The sequence below is a fragment of the Myxocyprinus asiaticus genome, chromosome 13 (genome assembly GCF_019703515.2).
Source record: "Myxocyprinus asiaticus isolate MX2 ecotype Aquarium Trade chromosome 13, UBuf_Myxa_2, whole genome shotgun sequence".
Taxonomy (NCBI): domain Eukaryota; kingdom Metazoa; phylum Chordata; class Actinopteri; order Cypriniformes; family Catostomidae; genus Myxocyprinus; species Myxocyprinus asiaticus.
The window spans coordinates 14,461,556-14,486,108 of NC_059356.1; the positions used below are offsets into that span (position 1 = coordinate 14,461,556).

The following is a 24,553-nucleotide window of genomic DNA, read 5'->3' on the forward strand; positions in this document are numbered from 1 at the left end:
TCAGGAAGAAGACAAATTCTGTCTCCTAGAGATGAACGTAGTTTGGTGCAAAAAGTGCAAATTAATCCCAGAACAGCAGCAAAGGACCTTGTGAAGATGCTGGAGGAAACAGGTAGACAAGTATCTATATCCACAGTAAAACGAGTCCTATATCGACATAACCTGAAAGGAAGCTCAGCAAGGAAGAAGCCACTGCTCCAAAACTGCCATAAAAAAAGCCAGACTACAGTTTGCAAGTGCACATGGTAACAAAGATCTTACTTTTTGGAGAAATGTCCTCTGGTCTGATGAAGCAAAAATTGAACTTTTTGGCCATAATGACCATCATTATGTTTGGAGGAAAAAGGGTGAGGCTTGCAAGCCGAAGAACACTATCCCAACCATGAAGCATGGGGTTGGGATTGCTTGTGATTTATTTATTTTTTTTAATTCAGATTCATGATTCACGATACAAATCATTCAGACCACATTTTGAAACGTTGATCGGTTCAATCGAATCAAATTTATAAGATTAGACTCAAATGATTCTTTCACGAATCAGACATCACTAACGCTGATCTGCATGCAATTCACATACAGGTATGTTATTTTTGGCGGTGTTCAGTCGCAAAAGTAACAAGGGTCTGGAGAAATTTATCGGCGTAATAGTATACATTTTTCTCTTCAAAATGTAGTGAAGTCTAAAGAAATATTTATACTCAAGTAAAGTACAAATATAAAAATATTTTACTTAAGTACAGTAACAAAGTATTTGTACTTCGTTACTGTACACCTCTGCAATTATCTGATCTCAAACTGCCAGTCATAACTCAGCCCATAATCAGCCGTGGGTCAACAACACTTTGTTTTTATTTCGGCACATATTTTTTAATTTAGGGGAATTATCTGTCATCTGTTGCCTATATTTTTTAAGTTAGTCAATTTTATGTGTTTCCTCTAGGGTTTGTCATGATACCAAAATTTCAGTAGTAGTGGATACCAAAACCTGTGTCGTTTCATAATTTTTGATAAAACAGCAAAAACTGATGCATTTGAACATGCTTCTTTAAATTAGAAGTTAAATATTAATATAAATGTAAATAAATTGAATTGAAATATAGCATGTAGCTTTAAGGTATTTCTTAGTTTGTAAATATTGCTTTAAATATTAAAATAAATGGTAAAAACCATACAGTGGGGTTTTATTTAACATTATTAAATGCATTAATTATGATAAGCTGTTTATTTAAAGCATTTATACATTTTGGTTAATGTTAATTTATTAAAATACAATGTTCATTGTTCATAATTTCAGTTGTTTAAAACCACTAACAGTTAACAAATAAATATAATGTTAACAACTTTTAAAAATGTTTAAGTATGTTGCAATGAAGCACAACCAAGATTAATATATGCTGTAAAAGTATTGTTCATTGTTTGTTCATGTTAACAAATGTAGTTGACTAATGTTAATGAAAACAACCTTATTTTGAAGTGTTACCATATAAATGATAACAGATTGCATTAAAACAAGAAATTGCTCAAATAAATTTGATGTAATAAAGAGCAGAGAAACAAATTACAAGCAATAAAACAAAGATACCAATTAAGTAAAATGTACATAAAGGTTTTTGGAAATCTGACAGTAGAATCAAGTAGGCTATTCAAGTAAACATTCAGATATCGAAATAGTGAAATTAAATATTGGAAAGGCCAAAAAAAAAAAAAAAAAATGCAAACTCAAGGTAGCACAAGACATTCACACATGCATTTATTTGTCTATCTTCACCTTTAGCCGTCTATAGTTATAGTCTTAAAACATGATAAAATGAAATGTCAACTTGTGTTTACAGCTTATAAACTTGCCTTTAAGACTCAATGGACAACTCGCTGAAAAAGCATTCAGAAAGTACCATCTGTCTGGCCTTGCTGAATATTACTGTAATTTTTGTATTAGACACAACAATATTTCCAGTGTGGCTTGCTTGACCATGCATATTGAAACTGCGGCTGACTTGAACATGGTGGTACTTATACTGCAGCAAGACTTTTATCATAACTTTTTATGTATAGCCTATACATAAGTGTCAGCTTGTACCAGCACTTTTACATCCTTATTTGCCTCTATGCAAGCACTGCTGTGAAACCAAGAATTGTCCAGAAGAGAAGGCAGGGCTACAAAAGTTGTCCATGATTAAAAGCATTGAGAGATAATTAGCAGAATCCGTGGCCAATTACTTGAGTATATGTGAATTATTTGAACAGTATTGTTTTAGGAGGGCTGAGAGGATATGTGGTGGTAGTTAAGTATAATTGAGATGATAGTGATGATTACTGTAATGGATCAGATGCAGATGGCATGGACGTAAATTAAAGAACTAATCACTGTGATTTGCTTCCTTCACAGAGAGCCCAGCGAGCAGTGCAATGGAATTAGCGGTGCTCTCCCTACGGAGCCCGCGCCCGGCTCGAGACTGAGCGAGTGGTGTCCTGCCGCACCCCCTCCCGTCCCTCTGCCCGCGCTCCACCCAGCCAGTATGGGGGACGGCTTGGACGCAGTGCAGATGTCGGGGAGCAGCAGCAGTCAGGGGCAGCCCTCGTCCCAGGCCCCTTCCCTTTTAAATCCTCCTCCCCCAGAAACTTCCGACCCTTCCCGCCCCAAGCGCCAGACCAACCAGCTGCAGTTCCTGCTAAAGTTTGTGCTTAAGACCCTTTGGAAGCATCAGTTCGCCTGGCCTTTCCATTCACCTGTTGATGCCGTTAAGCTCAATCTGCCTGTGAGTGATCTAACCATCCATTTACAGACCCGTCATGACTGCGCTAAGCTGTTGCTGTGAGACAGCATAGCTGTAGTGACTTTTTCTGCAAATCTTATACCTCTCTTCGACTGCAATGGTGCTGGTTTTTGTGCAGAACCGGTGTTTGGAGAGTCTTGTGGGTTTCGAGAACATATTTTGACGTTCAAAGTAATTTGATTCAGCATGTGCAGTCACAAACTTCTTTTGATGTGACAGCCCAAAGGTGTAATGATTAAAATTCATATCAATCAACTCACAAATGATAGTCATTTCATTTTAGACAAAAAAATTGGTTTTCCAGTGTATGTGTCATCAGTCTTGCTAGAATGAGTTGTTGTTTTAAAACTTGCCCCCTGGCCTCAGATGTCTGCGCTTCCTGGTTTGAGACCAGCATATTTTAGAGGCTGGTGTGGAGCCCATTTTCCCGGCCCAGAATCACCCTTTCTATAGTGGAAATTTTTGAAATGGCTCTGTATGAGTCGCTGGCACCCTATTGGTAGAAAAGGGGCTTTTTAGTACTCTCTCATGTCATAGTTGGTTGAATGTGTTGTTACATAAAGATCAGTTATTTTCTCTATGGAAATCACCTCCATTGTGATTTGTTTCATAAGAGGTTAATAAGGTTAATTTGGATTAAGATGACAAAGGTGATGTGTCATGCTGACTCTTCCTGACCTCCTTCCTCTAGGACTATTATAAGATAATCAAAAATCCTATGGACATGGGAACAATCAAGAAACGCTTAGAGAACAGTTACTACTCAAATGCCCAAGAATGTATTCAAGATTTCAACACCATGTTTACCAACTGCTACATCTATAATAAGGTATGGGTTTGCTTTTCCTTTGGCATGATAACAAAATTTTCATCTTATTATCATCTTTCACATTAGGTTGAAACTGTGTAATTGGGCATTTAGTTAATGGTATTTGTCGCCCCCTGCAGCCTGGGGATGACATAGTCTTAATGGCAGAAGCACTGGAGAAGGCGTTCCTCACCAAGATTTCTGAAATGCCCCAGCAGGAGGTTGAGATCACAACCACAAGCGGCAAGGGTCGTGGTCGGGGCAGGAGGGATCCAGGTATTATTCTCGTACTGTCTTCTACTCAAGGGGCATTCACACTGACAGTGATTAAGTCATTGAAAGTCAACAAGTTTCTGTACTGTTGGTTGCTTGTAGACGTTCTTAGTCAACTGCAGCATCTAACGGTTTTAGGTGACAAATCATGTGAGCTTCACTGTCTGCAGTTCCCATTGGTAGTCACTGTGCAGATTTATTGCATCAGCAGTCTGTCTCGCTCATGTAGCCTCATTTCCTAACTCTTATTGAAAATGAATGATCCCATCACTTTGTTGCTGTAAATTGCTGTCAGTGTGAACTCTCCATCTTGAATGGTTCAAAATTTGTATTGCCTTTTTGTGAGATATATACTGAGAAATGATACTGTTTCTCACATATATTTCAATTTCTGTCATTTCTTTCTGTCTCTTGGAATGACTAGACCTGAACCTGAAGATAGGACCTGGCCTGGATTCTTCACCCACAAACCCTCAAACACGTGGCCTTTCCAATCTCACCCCTGGGCCACAGAATAGAGGACCCACACAGGGTCCGCCCACTTTACCTTCCCAACCTGCCATGCAAGTCTTGCCCCCTCGAGTGCCCCCTTCACTCCCTCCCCATGCACCGCAATTAGGGACACCTTTTTCTCTGGGCCCCACTGACTGCACCCCACAGACTCCCATCATGACTGCTGTGCCTCCCCCTGCCCAGACCGCCCTGCCGCCCATTCACATGCAGCAGAGCACTGCCCCCATTCTACAGAACCCCATCCCGATGGCTCCCAAAGTAAGTCAACACATAAAATTCAAGAACAAGTGAATTCTTAAGTGCATTTTACACGGTATGTGGTGAGTGGCAAGCTTTGTTTGCAGGCATAAACATTTCTGCTTTCAATGCCACCTCCTTTCTGCCTCCAGCCTCCTCTCTCCACCATTGAAAATTAATTGGAAACTTGCAGTACTGTGTAAAACAGCCTTTATTTTTTGAATGTCTAGAGCAGGGGTGTCAAACTCGGTTCCTGGAGGGGCACAGTCCAGCAGAGTTTAGCTCCAACCCTAATTAAACACACCTGAAGCAGCTAATCAAGGTTCAGGAGTGCTTGAAGATTACAAGGAGACATTTTGGAGCAGGGCTGGAACTAAACTCTGCAGGGCTGCGGCCCTCCAGGAATTGAGTTTGACACCCCTGGTCTAGAAGGTCTTTCTATCCTCTGTTCTCACTCATTTACACTCTTCATCTGAGCAGAGAAAGAGCCAGAAAAGGAAAGCAGACACCACAACACCTACTGCAAATGACCAGCTGAGCGAATCCTCGCCTGCTGAGTCAAAGTCGGGAAAGACACTGCCACGCCGGGATACTACACGACCAAACAAAGTACCCAAAAAGGAGACACCAGACTCCCAACACCATTGGACGGCTCCCACTGGGACTCCTAGCCCCAAGCAACAAGAGCAGTTACGCTATTGCTCAGGCATTGTAAAGGACATGTTTGCTAAGAAGCATGCGGCGTATGCCTGGCCCTTCTACAAGCCAGTTGATGTGGACACTCTAGGACTGCACGATTACCATGATATCATCAAACATCCCATGGATCTCAGCACCATTAAGGTGAAAATACAGCTGTAAATCAAAGTATGTTATACCGGAACTCTTTCTACTTCCCATGCTTATTCTTTCAGTTTTATTTGTTCTTTGTTACAGGACAAGTTGGAAAACAGACAGTACAGAGATGCTCAGGAGTTTGCAGCAGATGTACGGTTAATGTTCTCCAACTGCTACAAGTACAACCCTCCAGATCATGAAGTGGTGGCTATGGCTCGCAAACTGCAGGTACGTGGCAACCAGTGTCAGAAATTAACTTAAATATTGGGGGCAATGTTTGCCTGCTGTAATTGAATTTTAGGGGTATTTTTGGGTTCCTACCATATTTTATAACCATATATAAAACGCATTCCAGCATCAAATACGAAAGTGTCTGCATTTGAATAGCGAGACTTTATAACATAATTATTACCCTGTTGGTTGGACAATTGTATAGCTCTATACTGTCTACAGAGCAGTTGATTTTGATGTAGTAACTGTTACAAGTTTAGTGTTTTTCATATAATCACCTTATATAAATGACACATTCAACAATACTCTCCTGACACCTCTGATCGAGTACAGACATCTGCACAGACATCAGACAGCTGTGGGTCATTATGGTGTCGTAAAAGAAGTGCTAAAATAATTGGCCTAGAATAGAATATTTTAAAATAAGTCAAATGTTAGATAACGTTGAAAAAAGATTATTTTTTTGCCCACACATTAAAAATTGGGGGCATTTTGTCACTTTTAGTAACAATTTTGCCCCAAGCCTTGAACTTTTTAGTAAAAAATATATACACTGTGTGTGTGTGTGTGTGTGTGTGTGTGTGTGTGTGTGTGTGTGTGTGTGTGTGTGTGTGTGTGTGTGTATACATGCGCACACACACCCCGATCAGCCACAACAGTAAAACCACCTGCCTAATATTGTGTAGGTCCCCTTGTGCTGCCAAAACAGTGCCAACTCGCATCTCAGAAAAGCATTCTGAGATGATATTCTTCTCACCACAATTGTACAGAGTGGTTATCTGAGTTACCGTAGACTTTTTCAGTTCAAACCAGTCTGGCCATTCTGTTGACCTCTCTCATCAACAAAGCATTTCCATCCACAGAACTGCTGCTCACTGGATGTTTTTTGTTTTTGGCACCATTCGGAGTAAATTCTAGAGACTGTTGTGAGTGAAAATCAGCCTGTCTGGCATCAACAATCATCCATGCAATTATCTAATCAGCCAATCGTGTGGCTGCAGTGCATAAAATCACACAGATACAGGTCAGGAGCTTCAGTTAATGTTCACAACCATCAGAGTGGTGAAAAAATGTGATCTCAGTGATTTAGACCGTGGCATGATTGTTGGTGCCAGACAGGCTGGTTTGAGTATTTCTGTAACTGCTGATCTCCTGGGATTTTCATTCACAACAGTCTCTAGAATTTACTCTGAATGGTGCCAAAAACAAAAAACATCCAGTGAGGGGCAGTTCTGTGGATGGAAAAGCCTTGTTGATAAGAGAGGTCAACAGAGAATGGCAGACTGGTTCGAACTGACCAAGTCTATGGTAACTGTATCCACAGTAAAACGAGTCCTATATTGACATAACCTGAAAGGTTGCTCAGCAAGGAAGAAGACACTGCTCCAAAATAAAAAAGCCAGACTACAGTTTGCAAGTGCACATGGGGACAAAGATCTTACGTTTTGGAGAAATGTCCTCTGGTCTGATGAAACAAAAATTGAACTGTTTGGCCATAATGACATCGTTATGTTTGGAGGAAAAAGGGTGAGGCTTGCAAGCCGAAGAACACCATCCCAACCGTGAAGCATGGGGCTGGCAGCATCATGTTGTGGGGGTGCTTTGCTGCAGGAGGGACTGGTGCACTTCACAAAATAGATGGCATCATGAGGAAGTGGAAATATTGAAGCAACATCTCAAGACATCAGCCAGGAAGTTAAAGCTAGGTCGCAAATGGGTCTTCCAAATGGACAATGACCCCAAACATACCACAGAAGTTGTGGAAAAATGGTTTCTGGACAACAAAGTCAAGGTATTGGAGTGGCCATCACAAAGCCCTGACCTCAATCCGATAGAAAATTTGTGGGCAGAACTGAAAAAGCATGTGCGAGCAAGGAGGCTACAAACCTGACTCAGTTACACCAGTTCTGTCTGGAGGAATGGGCCAAAATTCCAGCAACTTATTGTGAGAAACTTGTGGAACGCTACCAAAAATATTTGAGCCAAGTTAAACAATTGAAAGGCAATGCTACCAAATACTAACAAAGTGTATGTAAACTTCTGACCCACTGGGAATGTGATGAAAGAAATAAAAGCTGAAATAAATAATTCTCTCTTCTATTATTCTGATATTTCACATTCTTAAAATAAAGGTCAGTTAGGATCACTACAAAGACAGGGAATGTTTTCAATGATTAAATGTCAGAAATTGTGAAAAACTGAGTTTAAATGTATTTGGCTAAGGTGTATGTCAACTTCTGACTTAAACTGTGTGTGTGTGTGTGTATGTGTGTATATTATAATTTGGTTTTTTTGTTTTGTTTTTTTTTTAGGACGTGTTTGAGATGCGTTTTGCTAAAATGCCCGATGAGTCAGAGGAAATGCTAACACCTGCTCCTGCACCAGCGCTCCACCCGGCTCCTGTAAAGACACAGCCGCCCTCATCCTCTGACAGCTCCAGCGAATCCTCATCTGAATCTGACTCCTCCACGGATGGCTCTGAAGAGGAGAGAGCCCAGAGGCTAGCAGAGCTTCAGGAGCAGGTGAGAACTAGTAGAACTACTTTCTTTTTTTTTTCTTTTTTTTTTTTTTTTTTTTTTGCCAGTCACTCTCTGAGGGCAGAGATTTTCAAAATGAGTTTGTGAACCCTAAGGCCCAAATGTACACTTCGGTTAGACGCAAACGCTAGGCGTCTGCATACAGGATATGTGATGCAGATTTTATAATCAGCTGATAGTTCAAGTGTGAGGAGGTCAGGAGATACCTGCATTTGTATAACTCGAGTCTGAAGGACTATAAATACACCTTTATTGGTCTAAATTCCTGAAGAGAAGTAGTCCAGTATCTCAAGTCAAATTAAGTATACTTTCAAAGGCTTCGACTGTATGCATACACTAAACATTTGCATCAAAACCAAAGTATAATATGGGCTTAAAGGGGCTGCAACAAGCCGCTAGTGGGTCTGCAGTAAATTATGAGAGAGGTGAGTGTTTTTTACAAAAATGTATTTACTGCTGTCAAAGTTATCATGTTAACTTTAGGAAGTATATTCTTAAAGGTACACTCAGTAATTTTTCCTCAAAGTTGAAATTGAAATTTTGGAACATGACCATTCACATGAGATGAAGACTCATATTAGTCATTAGTAACCTTATCAAAAAAGATTTTATTCTACATGGAGAGGGTCCTCTCATGTTAGGATCACATTACCAGCCAAATACTACTCGCTTAATTTCAGTAACCGCTCTGATATTGGACACTTTGATTAATTGATTAAATTAGCTGACTGTGAATAGTGAATTTCTACAGTGGCATCTGAAACCTATTGTGTTTGGTGCTGCATCCAGGCTGCTAGATGGCAATGTAAGTCCAAAATGACAAACTAAAAATATTATTTTTTAAATGCACCTTTTTCTTTTATGAGTTTACATTTATTTCAATATTTTAAGGGAGAGCTGGCCAAGAGATCTATCACAGTTGATACAGAAAGTTACAAAAAATTGTCTTCTGAAAGATTGGATTTAATCTCTATTTTGTTTGTGCTCCTTTGTTGTTCAGCTGAAAGCAGTGCATGAGCAGCTGGCTGCCTTGTCCCAGCCTCAGGCCAGCAAACCAAAGAAGGAAAAGAAAGAAAAGGAGAAAAAGAAAGACAAGCACAAAAAGAAAGCAGGAGTTATGCCTGCACTGGAGGAGATCCTGGAGCCGCCCCCTGTTCTTAAGGCTCAGGGAAAGCCCAAGAACAAGGATCCTATGCTTAAGAAGTCCAAAAAACCCAGGTAGGCAAAGAATGTTTATCATACAAATCCCTTTTAGGCAAAAAGTCAAGTACCTAGCGGTAAAGTCATAGTTCATACATAAAAAAAGACTATTTACTTAGCCTTATGTTGTTTCAAACTTGAATGTATTTGACCACTTCCATCAATGAAAGATTCAATTTGGAGTGTTGCATAATTTTGATGTGTACACTTGGAATTCTCTTTAACCATAAAGTTTCATTGCAAATGTGAAGGTCTCCTCTTCTTTTTTGTTCTGTAGTAAGAAGGAGGGAGGTAAGGGCAACCGCTCCGTGGCTCCCCCAGGCAACGCCCCACCCACCCTGCAGCCTGTAGTAGGCCTGGATACTGAGGAGGATCTTGGTCTGGCCGGAGGGCCGGCAATGACAGGCATGGCAGCTGGGGAGAAGTGTAAGCCCATGTCCTATGAAGAGAAGAGACAGCTGAGTCTGGATATTAACAAACTGCCTGGTGACAAGCTGGGTCGTGTGGTCCACATCATCCAGTCCCGTGAGCCCTCGCTTAAGAACTCTAACCCGGATGAGATTGAGATCGATTTCGAGACATTGAAGCCCTCCACACTGCGGGAGCTGGAGAGATACGTGTCGTCCTGTCTCCGCAAAAAGAAAAAGCCTGCTGGTGAGTGGGCAATTATGCCAATTAACAAATTTAATAGAGATTTAGATGTAATTTGAAATGTTTGTGCCGGCTTTGATGTGTTAATGAGATCTGTTTTGTGTCTTATTAATTTATTTGTTTTCTTTACCTCTGCCATTCAGTTCCAGAGAAGACCATGGAGGCAATGAATGCTGCAAAGACAAAAGGCTCATCATCAGAATCGGGCAGCAGCAGTGAGTCCAGCTCTTCAGAAAGTGAAGACTCTGAAACAGGTGAGCTGGTCGCAGCAGCTGGCATGGATTCATTTCAATAACATTTGAACCGTATTATACTCTTTAAAGGTGACAACTTTTAGCATTTAAAATGTATTTCTCTTCTGTGAAAACAGATCCAAAATATGAGTTTTGTCCAATCAAATGCTCTGTAGAATGAGAATGACCCTGCCCCTAATTCCACCTAAAACTGACAAGCAAGTTGGAAATCATAGTTCATGGCTATGACGTTACTTTGTAAATTGGGTAATGAAATTGGCGCCAAAAGAGAGTTCCATTTTTAGTTGTAAATGATCAAGGAATGGATATTTTATTAACTCTAGCCCCTAACCCAAACCTAAACCCCAATGCTAAAACCAACCATCAGTGGAGAACAAATGTTATTTTATTGTGAAAATACAACTTCCGAATCACGCTCACCATTGTTTATGTGAATACAATTACTTCATTGTTTCGATGGGACCAGAACTCCCATCTTGGCAGTTGGCTATTTAAAAAATTCAAGCCCTTTCTTGTGTAAAATTGGAAATATAGGAAATAGGTCATGTATCAGGAAAAATGCGCTCATGTAATTTCATGAGGTTTTTAACTACTCAGAGAAACTGGAATGCATGACCAATCCTCTCTTCACCAATTCAGCAATGGCTTCCAAGCCGAAGAAAAGGGGTAGAGGTGAAGGGAAGAAGGCTCATCACCAGGCGATGGCTCCAGGCATTCCTCAGCCGCAGGTTCCTCATCAGCCCCAGACCGTGTCACTGCAGCCCACCATTCAGCTGAAACAACAGCAGCATCCCTCTCCTGCCGCTTACATGGCTCCCCCTGTCACAGCGCTGGAGCCCTCACAGCTGCTGGAGAACCCCTTTGACCCTCTGTCCCACTTCGGCCAGCCCCTCATGCACCTTTCTCACCACGCCAATGACTCGTCCTCCCCTGCACCGCCTCACCTCAACACTCACCCTCCAGGAGGCACTGTGTCGCCTGACACACACCCATTCCTGAACCAGCACCACATTCACCCATCCCCAGGTACGTGGAAGCTTCCAGTGTCTTGTGTCAAGAAGTGCCTTAGCACCATGTACTAACCAGGCTCAATGCAATTAAAGGGATAGTTCACCCAAAAATGAGAATCCTCTTATTATTTACTCACCCTTATGCCATCCCAGATGTGTACGACTTTTTCATCTGCTGAACTCAAATGAAGATTTTTAGAAGAATATTTCAGCTCTGTGGGTCCATACAATGCAGGTGAAAGGGTGCCAAAATTTTGAAGCTCCAAAAATCATATAAATCAGCATAAAAGTAATCCATAAGACTCCAGTGGTTACATCAGTGTCTTCAGAAGCAGTATGATAGGTGTGGGTGAGAAACAGATCAATATTTAAGTCCTTTTTTTCCTATAAATTCTCCTCCTTAGTCAATCTCCACTGTAACTTTCACTTTAACATTCTTCTTGTGTTTTTGTTGATTCACGTTCTTCATGCATATAGGGGGCACTACTGGGCAGGAAGAATTTCTAGCATAAAAGGACTTAAATATTGATCTGTTTTTCACCCACACCTATCATATCACTTCTGAAGATATTGATTATAACACTGGAGTCATATAGATTACTTTTAAGCTGCCTTTATGTGCTTCCCTACAGATCTGAGATATTCTTCTGAAAATCATAATTTGTGTTTAGCAGAAGAAAGTAAGTCATACACATTTGGGATGGCATGACGGTGAGTAAACTATGAGAGAATTTTCATTTTTGGGTGAACTTTTCCTTTAAGAATCCAAGCGCGTCATCATCAAATGTCAAAAGAATTTCCATGTTAATTGTGTGATGATAAATCTTTGGGAAAAAAATGTCCTGGTCCTATTTTACTCCAAAATAAAAAGCAAATAATTAACATATAAAAAATAAAGCATATTTTAAGGGCAGTAAGATTTTTACATTGTGACATTATTTTTATGAAAGTTATGCACATTTTACCCCCTAATTCGCAATACTGCAAGGTTTTTTTCTGTTTTTTTTTTTTCTCCCCAATTTGGAATGCCCAATTCCCAATGCGCTCCAAGTCCTCGGAGGATGAATCTCAGTTGCCTCCACGTCTGAGACCGTCAATCTGCACATCTTATCACGTGGCTTGAGCGTGTTACCGTGGAGACATAGCACGTGTGGAGGCTTCATGCTATTCTCTGTGGCATCCACGCACAACTCAACACGTGCCCCACCGATAGTGAGAACCTCATTATAGCGACCACGAGGAGGTTACCCCATTTGACTCTACCCTCCCTAGCAACCGGCCAATTTGGTTGCTTAAGAGACCTGGCTACAGTCGCCCAGCACGCCCTGGATTCAAACTCACGACTCCAGGGGTGGTAGTCAGCGTCTTTACTTGCTGAGCTGCCCAGGCTCCTACACATTACTTACTGCAATGTAAAAATAAAAAAGTAGCATTCTCTCGGTACCTCTTTTCATATTTGCTGTTATAATTTTTTGTTTACTGTTACAATAATGAGAATTGTAATTGAAAACAATAGGAACAGTGAAGGTAAACGTTAATTTTCTGTCATGAAAATTGGGTAGTAAAATTATTAGCTAAATTACTAACTAAATTATTAGCTTAAGTGTCCTCAAATTAATATCACAATGCAAAAAAATCTTAGTGGTCCTAAATGTAGGCTTCATTTTCTTTGTGCAAAATATAGTTTCATATATTTATTTGTTTTGCATTAATTTGGGTTTAAATATGACTAGGACATTTCTTGACAGGTTTCATGAGAATCAGAGTTTTTGTCATAACTGGGAATAGACCGATATATTGGCTGATATTTGGCCATTTTGAGTTTATTGGTACTGGCCAATAATCTTACACATCAACCCAATATACAGAAGTAGGCTACAAGTTCCCACTTGTGTCGGTTTCAAAATGTAATAGCCTTGTCAATGAATAATGCAATTTTCTGTTAACATTTTTTGTAAATTAAGTGCGCATTATATTCCAACAATTTTGTGTACATCTCATTTGCTATCATTAAATTGTAGTTTATATATCTGGAGAAAATCAACTCTTTAGCCATTTTTAAATCCAGACCAAAACATTTTGTCGGTCACTCTTGTTTCTATTTTGGTCATGTTGCACCATCCACATCTTTTTGTTCCAAAATGCCACTCGAACTTCCTCTTTGTTTAACTATCAAATGTGTTCTGATTGGCTAGGATTGTCACTTTATGCAGCATTTTTCTTTCAATTTGGACAGAAAAAGCTCTTTCCTTGAAAGCTGAAATCTTGTCGTTGCCCACATGCTTAGGACACTGTGTAAGAATTGCAGTTCATCTGTATCAACCTATTTCTTATTCATGTGTTTCCCTCTCTCCTCATGTCATTGGTCGACAGCCCTGCACAACGCAATGCCCCAGCAACCTTCAAGGCCCAGTAACAGGGCAGCCCCGCTACCTCCTAAACCTCTGCAACAGAGCACGCCCCAGCAGCAGCCCCAGCAGACCCTGCCACAGCAGCTCCAGCCCCAGCAACCCCCGCCGCCCCAGCACCACCTCCCTCCACACCTCCCCCAGCCTCCTCAGCCAATACGCCATCGGTCCCTCTCTCCCCCCACACTCACTCCCCAGGGCCTGCTCTCCTCCCAGCCCCCACAGATGCTGCTGGAGGATGACGAGGAGCCCGTTCCCTCCATGAACCTGCCCATGTACCTGCAGCACCTGCAGCCAAACCGCCTGCAGCAGCAAACCCAGCAGACGACTTCATTAATTCAGTCTCTACAGAGCAGGCAGCAGCAGCCATCTCTGCTGCAGACAGTGCAGGTGTGTAGTTCAAAAGAAATAGTTTTGGCAAAGTTGACATGTCCTGTGGGGACATATATCATCTTAAACTATTTGAAACTGCATTTTGCTAATTCTTTTCTAATTATGAATGTAGTTCTGAGACCTAATACTTGCACTTGGGTAACTGTTTTTCTGCAGTACCTGTTGTACCAAATTGATTCAGTACCTGCATGTTTGATTGACATGTAATTAAAATGTGCTTTGAATGGCGCTTGCAGTTTTATATGTTTTAATCTAATAATATACTGCAAAGTATACTGCTGCTCCAATCTGATCAGCTCTGATCAGAAACATTTTGATGGCAAATTGAATATATGCATTACTACAGTGTTAAAAAAAAAAAAAAAAAAAAATTGTTAAACGTATTTAATTAATATTATGATTTCAAACTAGAAACCCTCACAATCCACCCCCCCCCCCAAGAATGCACAAATTAGCTTTCCAGGGGGTCTGACCCCCTAGACCCCCCATAATTCTCACCGTGGGGATCAGGTACTGAAATTTTGGTATTGTGAATGGATTATTCTTAATACATTCATGTACAGTTTAAACTAAAATATTGATGTTGTTCTAAAAAAGCTCATGGACAAGTTGTGCATCAACTCCCCAGGTTCAGTCTCATCTGGGCCCGCAGAGCTCCCTGTCCACTGCACAGCTCCCCATTCAAATGCAGTCTCAGCCGTCAGCATCACACCAGCCCTCCCCGCAGCTCTCACAGCATCAGACCAGACACATGCAGCACTCACAGCAGCAAATGAACTTCTCACAAGGTCCAGTGCAGACAACACAAACGCAGCCCAGCCAACACAAAATGCCCACCACGAAAGCACAGCAGATCATGCAGCAGCAGCCGCCACAGCATCATTCTCCACGTCAACACAAGTCTGACCCTTATAACTCGGGTAACACATAAGCAAAATAACACAGCTGCTAATTTTCACTAATGTTTATTTTGCAATTGTTTATCACCATCTTTTTGATTAATGTATATAAATTAGGTTCTGTTTAGTATAATGTGTGTTCTGATACCCTAACTGTGATCTTCATAGTTTCTCTGCCATATGAATTCTACTGATTTAAAAATATTCTTCCCCCTTAAGTAGCTTCAGTGTGATTGTTACTTTTTGAAAGAAACTACTTTTTCAAAGGGGTAGCTAGAGTTTGTAGTTTTACAGTTTTAAAGTAGCTTTCCCAACACTTCAGCACACACATCAAAAGGTTGATGAGTTCAAACAGGGCATTTTTTTTAAAAGACTGTATTACCTGTGCTTGATTTTAATTGGGCCTTTCTCTATTTCGACAGCACATTTGCGAGATAACCCCTCCCCGCTTATGATCCATTCCCCTCAAATTGCTCAGTATGGTTTAGTCCACCAGTCCCCTCCTCAGGTCAAAAAGGTGAGTAACATGTTGTTTAGTTTTTGGCTAGTGGCATGGATTCATTTGTGCTATGTCCGCTTGGATTGATCTAATGTGATTCGATTTTTTTGTTTCAAAAGGAACCACAACGAGGTCCTTCAGCTCTGGGTGGCATTAAAGAAGAGAAGTTGCCACCGTCACCTGTGATGCGTGGTGAGCCCTTCAGTCCAGCCATGAGACAAGAGCCTCATAAACACACTGACAGCAAACCCGCAATGCCAGGCCATAGCCAACACAGTGAGTGATGTTACTGATTTTGGAGCATGCAACTATTTGTAAGTGTGTGTGCATGTTGTTAATTGTGTAATATCGTCAACCCTGTTTAGGAGCAGATATGAAACCACTTGAAAGTTCCCGTCCTGTCATCCGCTCCTCTGAGCAGAGCGGTCCACCTCCATCCATGCAGGACAAAGATAAATTCAAACAGGAGCCCAAGACACCGGTGGCTCCTAAAAAGGTACAGGTGGGTGGAAGGGACAATTTCATTAGTTTTCAAACTATTCCGTAAATATGACGGTTTGCCTTTGTAGAACAGTAAGTCACCATATATCTCTGGAACATACGCCTAACACGTCACGTGGCCTAATTTTGTTCTCAGGACGTGAAACTAAAGAACATGGGTTCCTGGGCAAGCCTGGCACAGAAATCCACCTCCACTCCCTCGTCTGCTCTGAAGTCATCCAGCGACAGCTTTGAGCAGTTCCGACGTGCGGCCCGGGAGAAGGAAGAGCGAGAGAAGGCCTTGAAGGCTCAGGCTGAGCAAGCTGAAAAAGATCGTCTGCGAAGAGAACAAGAGAAACTTCGGTAAGAGAGCCACTCAGAAGAATGAGTACAAATCAATCACAGAGGCTCTGTCTGCCTTGCTTCCTACTGCCTACATAGGAATCAGCTATCTAAGGTTGCATCTTAAATGAAATAGAATTTCATAAGTGACTGATTTGGAAATGCGCTACATAGGCAGCAACTCCATGCGTCATAGATAAAGAGCATGGGAGACATGCTTTTCCATTGAATTCAGTAGCATGTTGCTAACTAAGTTAACGCAGAATAAAGTTACAAATACTTCGACAACTGTTAGTTTTGGTCCTTGAATCTGATTTGACAAGAGGCATTCCAAAAGGGCTGATGTACTGTCCAACAGCACTGGGACCTTTTAATGTTTGTATCACTCATCTTGGGTTTGTGTTGTTGTAAACCAGATAATTAGAGCAGTGAGCTTGAAATGGGGATTTAGATTTTTCTCTGTGACAAGACGGCAGTAGGTGGTGACAAATGTCTTTTGTATTATGAGTGCGTTTCGTTGAGAGCATCTGCGTTGTCCGTCAATGAGCAATTTTCATGAAAGTCTGCATTGACTCTCTCGATCGCTCTAATCGGTGTTTAAAAGCAATATCACAATTACTGGGTAGAACAGTTTTTTATTAGATTTATTATTGAACTGTATAATCCACATTTCTTTTCGCTCCGTCTGTCACCATGGATGGGTTTTCTCGCTGAGCTCTTTGCAACACTTTTGGGATCACATTTTCCGCAAAGAATACATGCAGTGCTGCCTTAGATTTTGGCCTTAAAATATCTTAGAATACGTTTTTGGAACTGCCTTTGTGTTGGGAGTGCGCCTGTGATGCCTTAAAATGCTGTAGGCAGATCACTAGGTTTTGGAAAGGAGCCGATGTAACCATGACTTATTTTAAACAAATAGGGTGATGAGTAGTTTTAAAATGGCTTTTTGTTTTTCTCTAAAGGGGACGAGATGAAGAGGACTCCATGGAGACTACGAGAAGGCCTCAGGAGCAGCCACGCAGGCGGCCAGAGCCACAGCAGGTCCAGGCCCCTCAGCAGCAGCATCCAGCTCAGTCCCAAGCCCAAAACCCGGCCCAACCGCCCTCTGCACCGCAGCCTTCCCAAGCCCCGCCGCAGTCCCCCGCCTCTTCCCAGAGTGCACTTGACCAGCAGAGGGAGCTCGCACGTCGCCGGGAGCAGGAGAGGAGGAGGAGAGAGGCGGTGAGTAAGAGCTGCACTTGTAACATGTGTTACTCAACATTGACAACATGGCTGGGCAATATCGTTTCTATCATGGTAGCGCAACACGCTGCCTCATAGTAGGGACTGGCTCTGTGTAACATTCAGGAAGAAAACTTTCGAAGAGCTAGTTAAAAAACAAGGCCTGCCCCACTTTTGCTGCTGTTGATAGCACTGTTAGCTTTCCTATTTGCACTTGTTCTGCCTGACAAAAATGGAGATAGCAATTGGACTGTGTAAATTACCTCAGGAATTATTACATTCAAAACGTCAAAAAGGTCTCCATTACGCTAGGGCTGTTGATTATAACCCTTGATTTTATAGTTGCAATTAATTTCAATTTAATTTACATTAAAATACAGTTGAAGTCAGAAGTTTAACTTGTTGTGAGAAGCTTGTGGAAGGCCGCCCAAAACGTTTGACCCAAGTTAAACAATTTAAAGGCAATGCTACCAAATACTAACAAAGTGTATGTAAACTTCTGACCCACTGGGAATGTGATGAAAGAAATAAAAGCTGAAATAAATCATTCTCTCTACTAATATTCTGACATTTCACATTCTTAAAATAAAGTAGTGATCCTAACTGACCTAAGACAGGGAATGTTTCTATGATTAAATATTATCGACAAAACTTTTTGTTGTCGAATGATTGTTTGATGTCATTTAGCGTAACATGAGATCACATTAAACTCTAATGATGGTGCATGAGAGCAGCACTGCAGTTCACACCTGACTGAGGAGAGGAAGAATTACACAGCTCAGAGACCAGATGCACTCTAAACTTTCCAAACAGCTTTAGGTGATGTAGATCGCAAAGTATGAGGGAATTATAATTCAAAAATACAAAATAAGTAAATACAGAAGCACTCTCATTGTGGAATAAGTGGAGCTGGAGCTGCCGCTCTGTTGAAGCAAAACTTGCGTGTCGAGCGTCTTTAAAGGAAACACCCCGACGTTACATCTTAAATGCAGTTATTTTTAATGCATTTTAGCTTTATTAAAGTTCAAATAATATGGAAGCAGTTCATGTGAATAACTACAAACTCCCAAACTGGCATTTCTCGAGTGTCCCAATCTAAGGGGGGAGATTGAAACTGCACCCGGCTGATGCACACACTGTCGCGGAGACGCTCATCCCTCGAGAACGCACGTTTAACGCAGCTAGATTATAACATGATGGCTCACGACTTATTGAATCATAATATATGTGTCACTGTGCATTTCTTATCGTGAAGTATATTTTTTTTGTTTTGGCTTGTTTTCCAATATAAATATCTAAAACTCCTTTAAAACAATGTACATTTACTTTAGCAGCTGTACTGCAGAAGAAAAAATTGTTATCTGAGAATGTTAAATATAATATTAAATACAAATATTTTAAAATATCTAAAATTCCTTTAAAAAAAGATGCATTCAGCTGAGAAGCAGCATATACGATATTTAGACTTGCTTTTAGAGAATAGATCTTGAATAAGTATATTTTGTCTTTAATGCAATTGCAGAATTATAACAAAGTGAAAAAATACACTTATATACAAAATACACTTATATTTAAGATACACTTACTTGAGACTGTATCTTGTTAAGGATTGTTAGACAATTTTAAATGGAAAACAAGACAAAAATACCTGATAACAATTGGATTTTCAGTAAATTTCTTAACTGAATTAAACTTTCCCTTTAATTCAGTGAATGTCATTTAGATGTATTTTTAAAAGATGATTTTGTCCTCTTTATTGTTAGTAAGCACGTTTAATTCAACCTTTTAAGTCGGTTAAAGAGCTAAAATCGGTTAAGAGCTAACAATTAATCATTGCAGTAATCACCTAATAGTCGTTAGATTAATCAATTATCAAAATAATCATTAGTTGCAGCCCGTGTGTGCGTGTGTGTGTATATATATATATATATATATATATATATATATATATATATATATATATATATATATATATATATTATTTGCCATCTTTAAGTATTAATTGTTTGTTTTTGTTTTTAACACCATGCCAGCTTCCATGGTTTTTTGTTGGACTAAATTCAGGTTAATTATATATATATATAATTAACCTGAATTTAGTCCAACAAAAAAACGTGGAAGCTGGCATGGTGTTAAAAACAAAAACAAACAATTAATACTTAAAGATGGCAAATTATATATATATATATATATATATATATATATATATAATTTATTTATTTATTTATTTTTTATATATAATTACATTTCATTTCATTGCAATATGTTCCTGTAAAAAAAAAAAAAAAGAAAAAAAAAAGCGATGGGCCTACCTTTACTTTTTTTGTCAAAAGGACCTTTCATTATTTTTTTCTGTAGTTTTTAAATCATTTTTTAATGAACATTTTTATTGTGATTTATATATCATTAAGAAGCAAACATTTAGAGACTGTTGTGAATATATACCAACAGAGACCCCACCCTAATCCATTAATTTAACAATCATCTAAGCATCACATGCATCAATCTTCAGTGTTTCCCAATCTGACTGTTGTTTTCTCAACATCCACAGATGGCAGCTACTATTGACATGAATTTCCAAAGTGATTTGATGGCTATCTTTGAGGAGAACTTGTTCTGAAGTGCAAGAGGGAGCGATAAACTGCAAAACAGATCATGGATTCCTCTACATGGACAGAATGAACTCGTACAGCAGGAAGGGAAAAAGACCCCATCTGACCACAAGAAACACTGAAGAGGCTGAACTAGCGATGTAGAAGCTGAGGCCCTGAGAGAGGGAGCTGTAGCTCTTCTTTTGCCTTAGCAGAAAGAGGGACGCCATCGCCTCTCCGGCATTCCTCCTGGATTTGGCATTGTGACCATGGCGTGAATGAGAGGACTTGTGTGACTTAATTCAGAGTATGGGAGCAATGGACAATGTGATCAAGGAGGAATATATGACTATTAAATGTATTGATTATCTGTAGTACGGCATCCATCGACTGCCAGATGTCTGTGGGGGATTAGACGACGTCTTTGTTTTCCTGTTTGATTTCGTTTCCCTCCCATCGTTTTGTTTTTGTCATCTCCTTTCCTCCTTTTTTGCAAAAACACGTAGGCAAATGGCAGGATGGGATTCGGGGGCACTTAAAGATCTTCCTCAGGAGAGGAAGTACAGCTCGCCTTACACCTCTGACTTGTAAACATGACGACGACAAACAATATTCACCAGGGGCTGTGACTAAACATGGTGTGTTTCACACTGTTATCATGTGCAGATTTTTCATTATGTAGGATCTACTGTAAAAAGGTATTTTCTTAATTACTGTTTTGGTTGATCGGTTGGTTGTATTTCTTGTTTTGTTTTTCTTTTTTTAAATATTTTTAATTCTCTTACCAACACCTTACCCCCTCTGATGTCTATGCCAAACACCCGTATCATTTAATGCTGACAGCCGAGACCCGAAACGCTTCACTTAACATGTCTTTCTTAATATATAAATATATTTTCTTGTTCTCCCCACTCGTCATTGAAAAGTTTAGGTAGCCTTGTAGAAAATAAACCCTAATATATGCATTATTCTGACAAGTGTTAACTGAGGACAGAAACCATTGAGAGAGAGAGAGAGAGACTTTCATTATTCATCGTTTTCACGTCAACCTGGTGAAGAATTGACCTATAAGAGGCGGTTTCTGAGTGTCGTTTAGTTGAAATATAATTTAAAGAATACAGTAACTATTTTAAGTGTATTATACATATAGAAGGAAAACTTGCAACAACTGGTACATGTTCACGCTGTCGCATTCTAGAATACGCCATGTAAATGCCAGGCAAATTTGGCTCTTCGCAGCACTGCAGAGAAGAGGCAGAACGGAGCTCTCAGCTGGTCACTGCATGACTCCTCTTTTCTTTTCACAAATAATTTTATTACAACTGCACAGAGAGAACTCTGTATGCTGTATTAGATATAATTACAAAAATTCTGAAACAAAAAAATAACAAAAAAACAAAAAAATCAAACAGTTCTGATTTATCATTGTTCTTGTTCGATTCTAGTGGATGTGTTCTAATTCTGTTGTTTGACTCAGCAAGGGGGGCGGGGGGCACAATTTGAGACCTTGGCAGGTCCTCTGAGTTTTCTCTTATAGTGTTTTCTCCAGTGCCTGTATTGTATTGCGATTCTAGTTGGCATATATTACGTTCTGGGAGGGCGAGGGTGGGGGTGCGATTTGCCGAAAGATCCGGGAGGGAAAATTGGGGATTTAGGGGAGAGCTTGTGTTTAAATGACAAAAAAGGAAAGTAAACATTTTATATTTGACCCATTTACAATATTCGGGTTTCAATCTAGTTTTAGCTGGACTTCTTAATTATATGCCGAACAACTATGTTTTTCAATTGCTAAAAACTGCTAAGAGGACACATCCGAGCAGCCACATGAACATCACTGACTTGCAAGTCTGGATATTTGGATGTGTGCATCATGTCAGTATGGGGGGGGGGGGGTTGCTCTTACCTGGAGGTTTCAATCATAACAACACTTCATTTAAACAATATGCTTTGCAAACTTTTCATGAAGTCCACTTATATAAATATCTATTTTTTTTCCTTTGGTTAATTTGGTCTGTAAAAGTTTAAAGAAGAGAAATACTTCATTCCTTCGAGCCTTTAAATGCATTTTCTTTTCCATGGTAAACAGTTGGACATTATGTGCCATAGATTCGGATTCTCCGGAGAATGTGCTGACCTGCTGCTCAGCAGAGAGTTTGCTTTATTCAGGTATTTTTGTTATTTTCTTTTTTTGGGGGGGGCGGGGGGGGGGGGGGACATTTTCCTCGATTTCTGTTTGGTATGTGCGTGGGCTTTCGAGGTCAATGCTTCAATCTGTTATGATCATGAAATAAACTCATCTCTTTTATAGAAAATTAAAAGGAAACAAAAAATGACCCTGTCTCCTCTCTTATAATTCATTAGTTCACCTCTACACAAAATCCATCTGTTATGTTTGATGTGGCATTGTTACTACACATCAGTTTTCACATTTGTTGACGTATTAAAATGGATGGTTCTGTTGCTTAGAAAAGCTACTGCATTTACATGCCTGATGCAGCATTTGTAATCATGAGGTTACTTGAAGATTGTTACTTTAAACACCTTAAGAGAGCTCAAGGCAAAAGGGTGAAACTTAAAAAGAATTGTCCAGGTCATATTTCACCCAAAAATTAAAGATGAAAATTCTAAAAGAAAAATTGTTTTGCATATAGAGGATAAACCCAATTTTTTTTTTTTTTTTTTACATCAACTGTACTTTTTATACTTCAGTGTAAGTCATTAAAACTCATTTTTTTTAACCACTCCACAAATTTAATATTAGCAAACTATAGTTTTGGCAAGTCGTTTAGGACATCTACTTTGTGCATGACACAAGTAATTTTTCCAACAATTGTTTACAGACAGATAGTTTCACTTTTAATTGACTATATCACAATTCCAGTGGGTCAGAAGTTTACATAAACTAAGTTAACTGTGCCTTTAAGCAGCTTGGAAAATTCCAGAAAATGGTGTCAAGCCTTTAGACAATTAGCTTCTGATAGGAGATGTACTGAATTGGAGGTGTACCTGTGGATGTATTTTAAGGCCTACCTTCAAACTCAGTGTCTCTTTGCTTGACATCATGGGAAAATCAAAAGAAATCAGCCAAGACCTCAGAAAACAAATTGTGGACCTCCACAAGTCTGGTTCATCCTTGGGAGCAATTTCCAAATGCCTGAAGATACCACGTTCATCTGTACAAACAATAGTACGCAAGTATAAACACCAAGGGACCACGCAGCCATCATACCACTCAGGATGGAGACACATTCTGTCTCCTAAAGATGAACGTAGTTTGGTGTGAAAAGTGCAAATCAATCCCAGAAAAACAGCAAAGGACCTTGTGAAGATGCTGGAGGAAACGGATAGAAAAGTATCTATATCCACAGTAAAACGAGTCCTATATCGACATAACCTGAAAGGCTGCTCAGCAAGGAAGAAACCACTGCTCCAAAACTGCCATAAAAAAGCCAGACTACAGGTTGCAAGTGCACATGGGGACAAAGATCTTACTTTTTGGAGAAATGTCCCCTGGTCTGATGAAACAAAAATTGAACTTTGGTCATAATGACCATGTTTGGAGGAAAAAGGGTGAGGCTTGCAGGTCGAAGAACACCATCCTAACCGTGAAGCATGGGGGTGACAGCATCATGTTGTGGGGGTGCTTTGCTGCAGGAGGGACTGGTGCACTTCACAAAATAGATGACATCATGAGGAAGGAAAATGATGTGGATATATTAAAGCAACATCTCAAGACATCAGCCAGGAAGTTAAAGCTCAGTCACAAATGGGTCTTCCAAATGGACAATGACCCCAAGCATACCTTCAAAGTTGTGGCAAAATGGCTTAAGGGCAACAAAGTAAATGTATTGGAGTGGCCATCACAAAGCCCTGACCTCAATCCGATAGAAAATTTGTGGGCAGAACTGAAAAAGTGTGAGCCAGGAGGGCTACAAACCTGACCCAGTTACACCAGTTCTGTCTGGATGAATGGGTCAAAATTCCAGCAACTTGTGGAAAACTTGTGGAAGGCTACCCAAAATGCTTGACCCAGATTAAACAATTTAAAGGCAATGCTACCAAATACTAACAAAGTGTATGTAAACTTCTGACCCACTGGGAATTTGATGAAAGAAATAAAAGCTGAAATAAATCATTCTCTCTATTATTCTGATATTTCACATTCATAAAATAAAGTAGTGATCCTAACTGACCTAAGACAGGGAATGTTTTCAATGATTAAATGCCAGGAATTGTGAAAAACCGAGTTTAAATGTATTTGGCTAAGGTGTATGTCAACTTCTGACTTCAACTGTATATGTTACAATTTAAATAAATACTGTAGGTATGCCATTCTAGATGTGTGACTTTTTCTTCTGCAAAACACAAATGAAGATTTTTAGAAGAATATTTCAG

The 24,553-nt window shown here is 39.9% G+C and overlaps 1 protein-coding gene across 5 annotated transcripts in view; it reads left to right on the forward strand.

Annotated features, from left to right (window-relative positions):
* brd4 (bromodomain containing 4) overlaps positions 1-24,486 on the forward strand; it is a 91,386-nt gene extending 66,900 nt beyond the window's left edge. For 4 of the 5 annotated variants that reach the window (XM_051715216.1, XM_051715219.1, XM_051715217.1 and 1 more), the window contains 19 exons: positions 2,387-2,756; positions 3,466-3,603; positions 3,723-3,858; positions 4,280-4,626; positions 5,086-5,448; positions 5,542-5,670; positions 7,986-8,195; positions 9,211-9,428; positions 9,688-10,064; positions 10,205-10,315; positions 10,955-11,341; positions 13,699-14,123; positions 14,755-15,046; positions 15,448-15,542; positions 15,644-15,800; positions 15,890-16,026; positions 16,162-16,367; positions 17,309-17,567; positions 20,119-24,486. In XM_051715216.1, coding sequence (XP_051571176.1) covers positions 2,517-2,756; positions 3,466-3,603; positions 3,723-3,858; positions 4,280-4,626; positions 5,086-5,448; positions 5,542-5,670; positions 7,986-8,195; positions 9,211-9,428; positions 9,688-10,064; positions 10,205-10,315; positions 10,955-11,341; positions 13,699-14,123; positions 14,755-15,046; positions 15,448-15,542; positions 15,644-15,800; positions 15,890-16,026; positions 16,162-16,367; positions 17,309-17,567; positions 20,119-20,187 — 4,296 coding nt within the window. In that variant the 5' untranslated portion in view covers positions 2,387-2,516 and the 3' untranslated portion in view covers positions 20,188-24,486. The remainder of the gene's footprint in view (positions 1-2,386; positions 2,757-3,465; positions 3,604-3,722; positions 3,859-4,279; positions 4,627-5,085; positions 5,449-5,541; positions 5,671-7,985; positions 8,196-9,210; positions 9,429-9,687; positions 10,065-10,204; positions 10,316-10,954; positions 11,342-13,698; positions 14,124-14,754; positions 15,047-15,447; positions 15,543-15,643; positions 15,801-15,889; positions 16,027-16,161; positions 16,368-17,308; positions 17,568-20,118) is intronic. The other variant, XM_051715215.1, reaches the window with a different exon arrangement.
* The last annotated feature ends 67 nt before the right edge of the window (positions 24,487-24,553 follow it).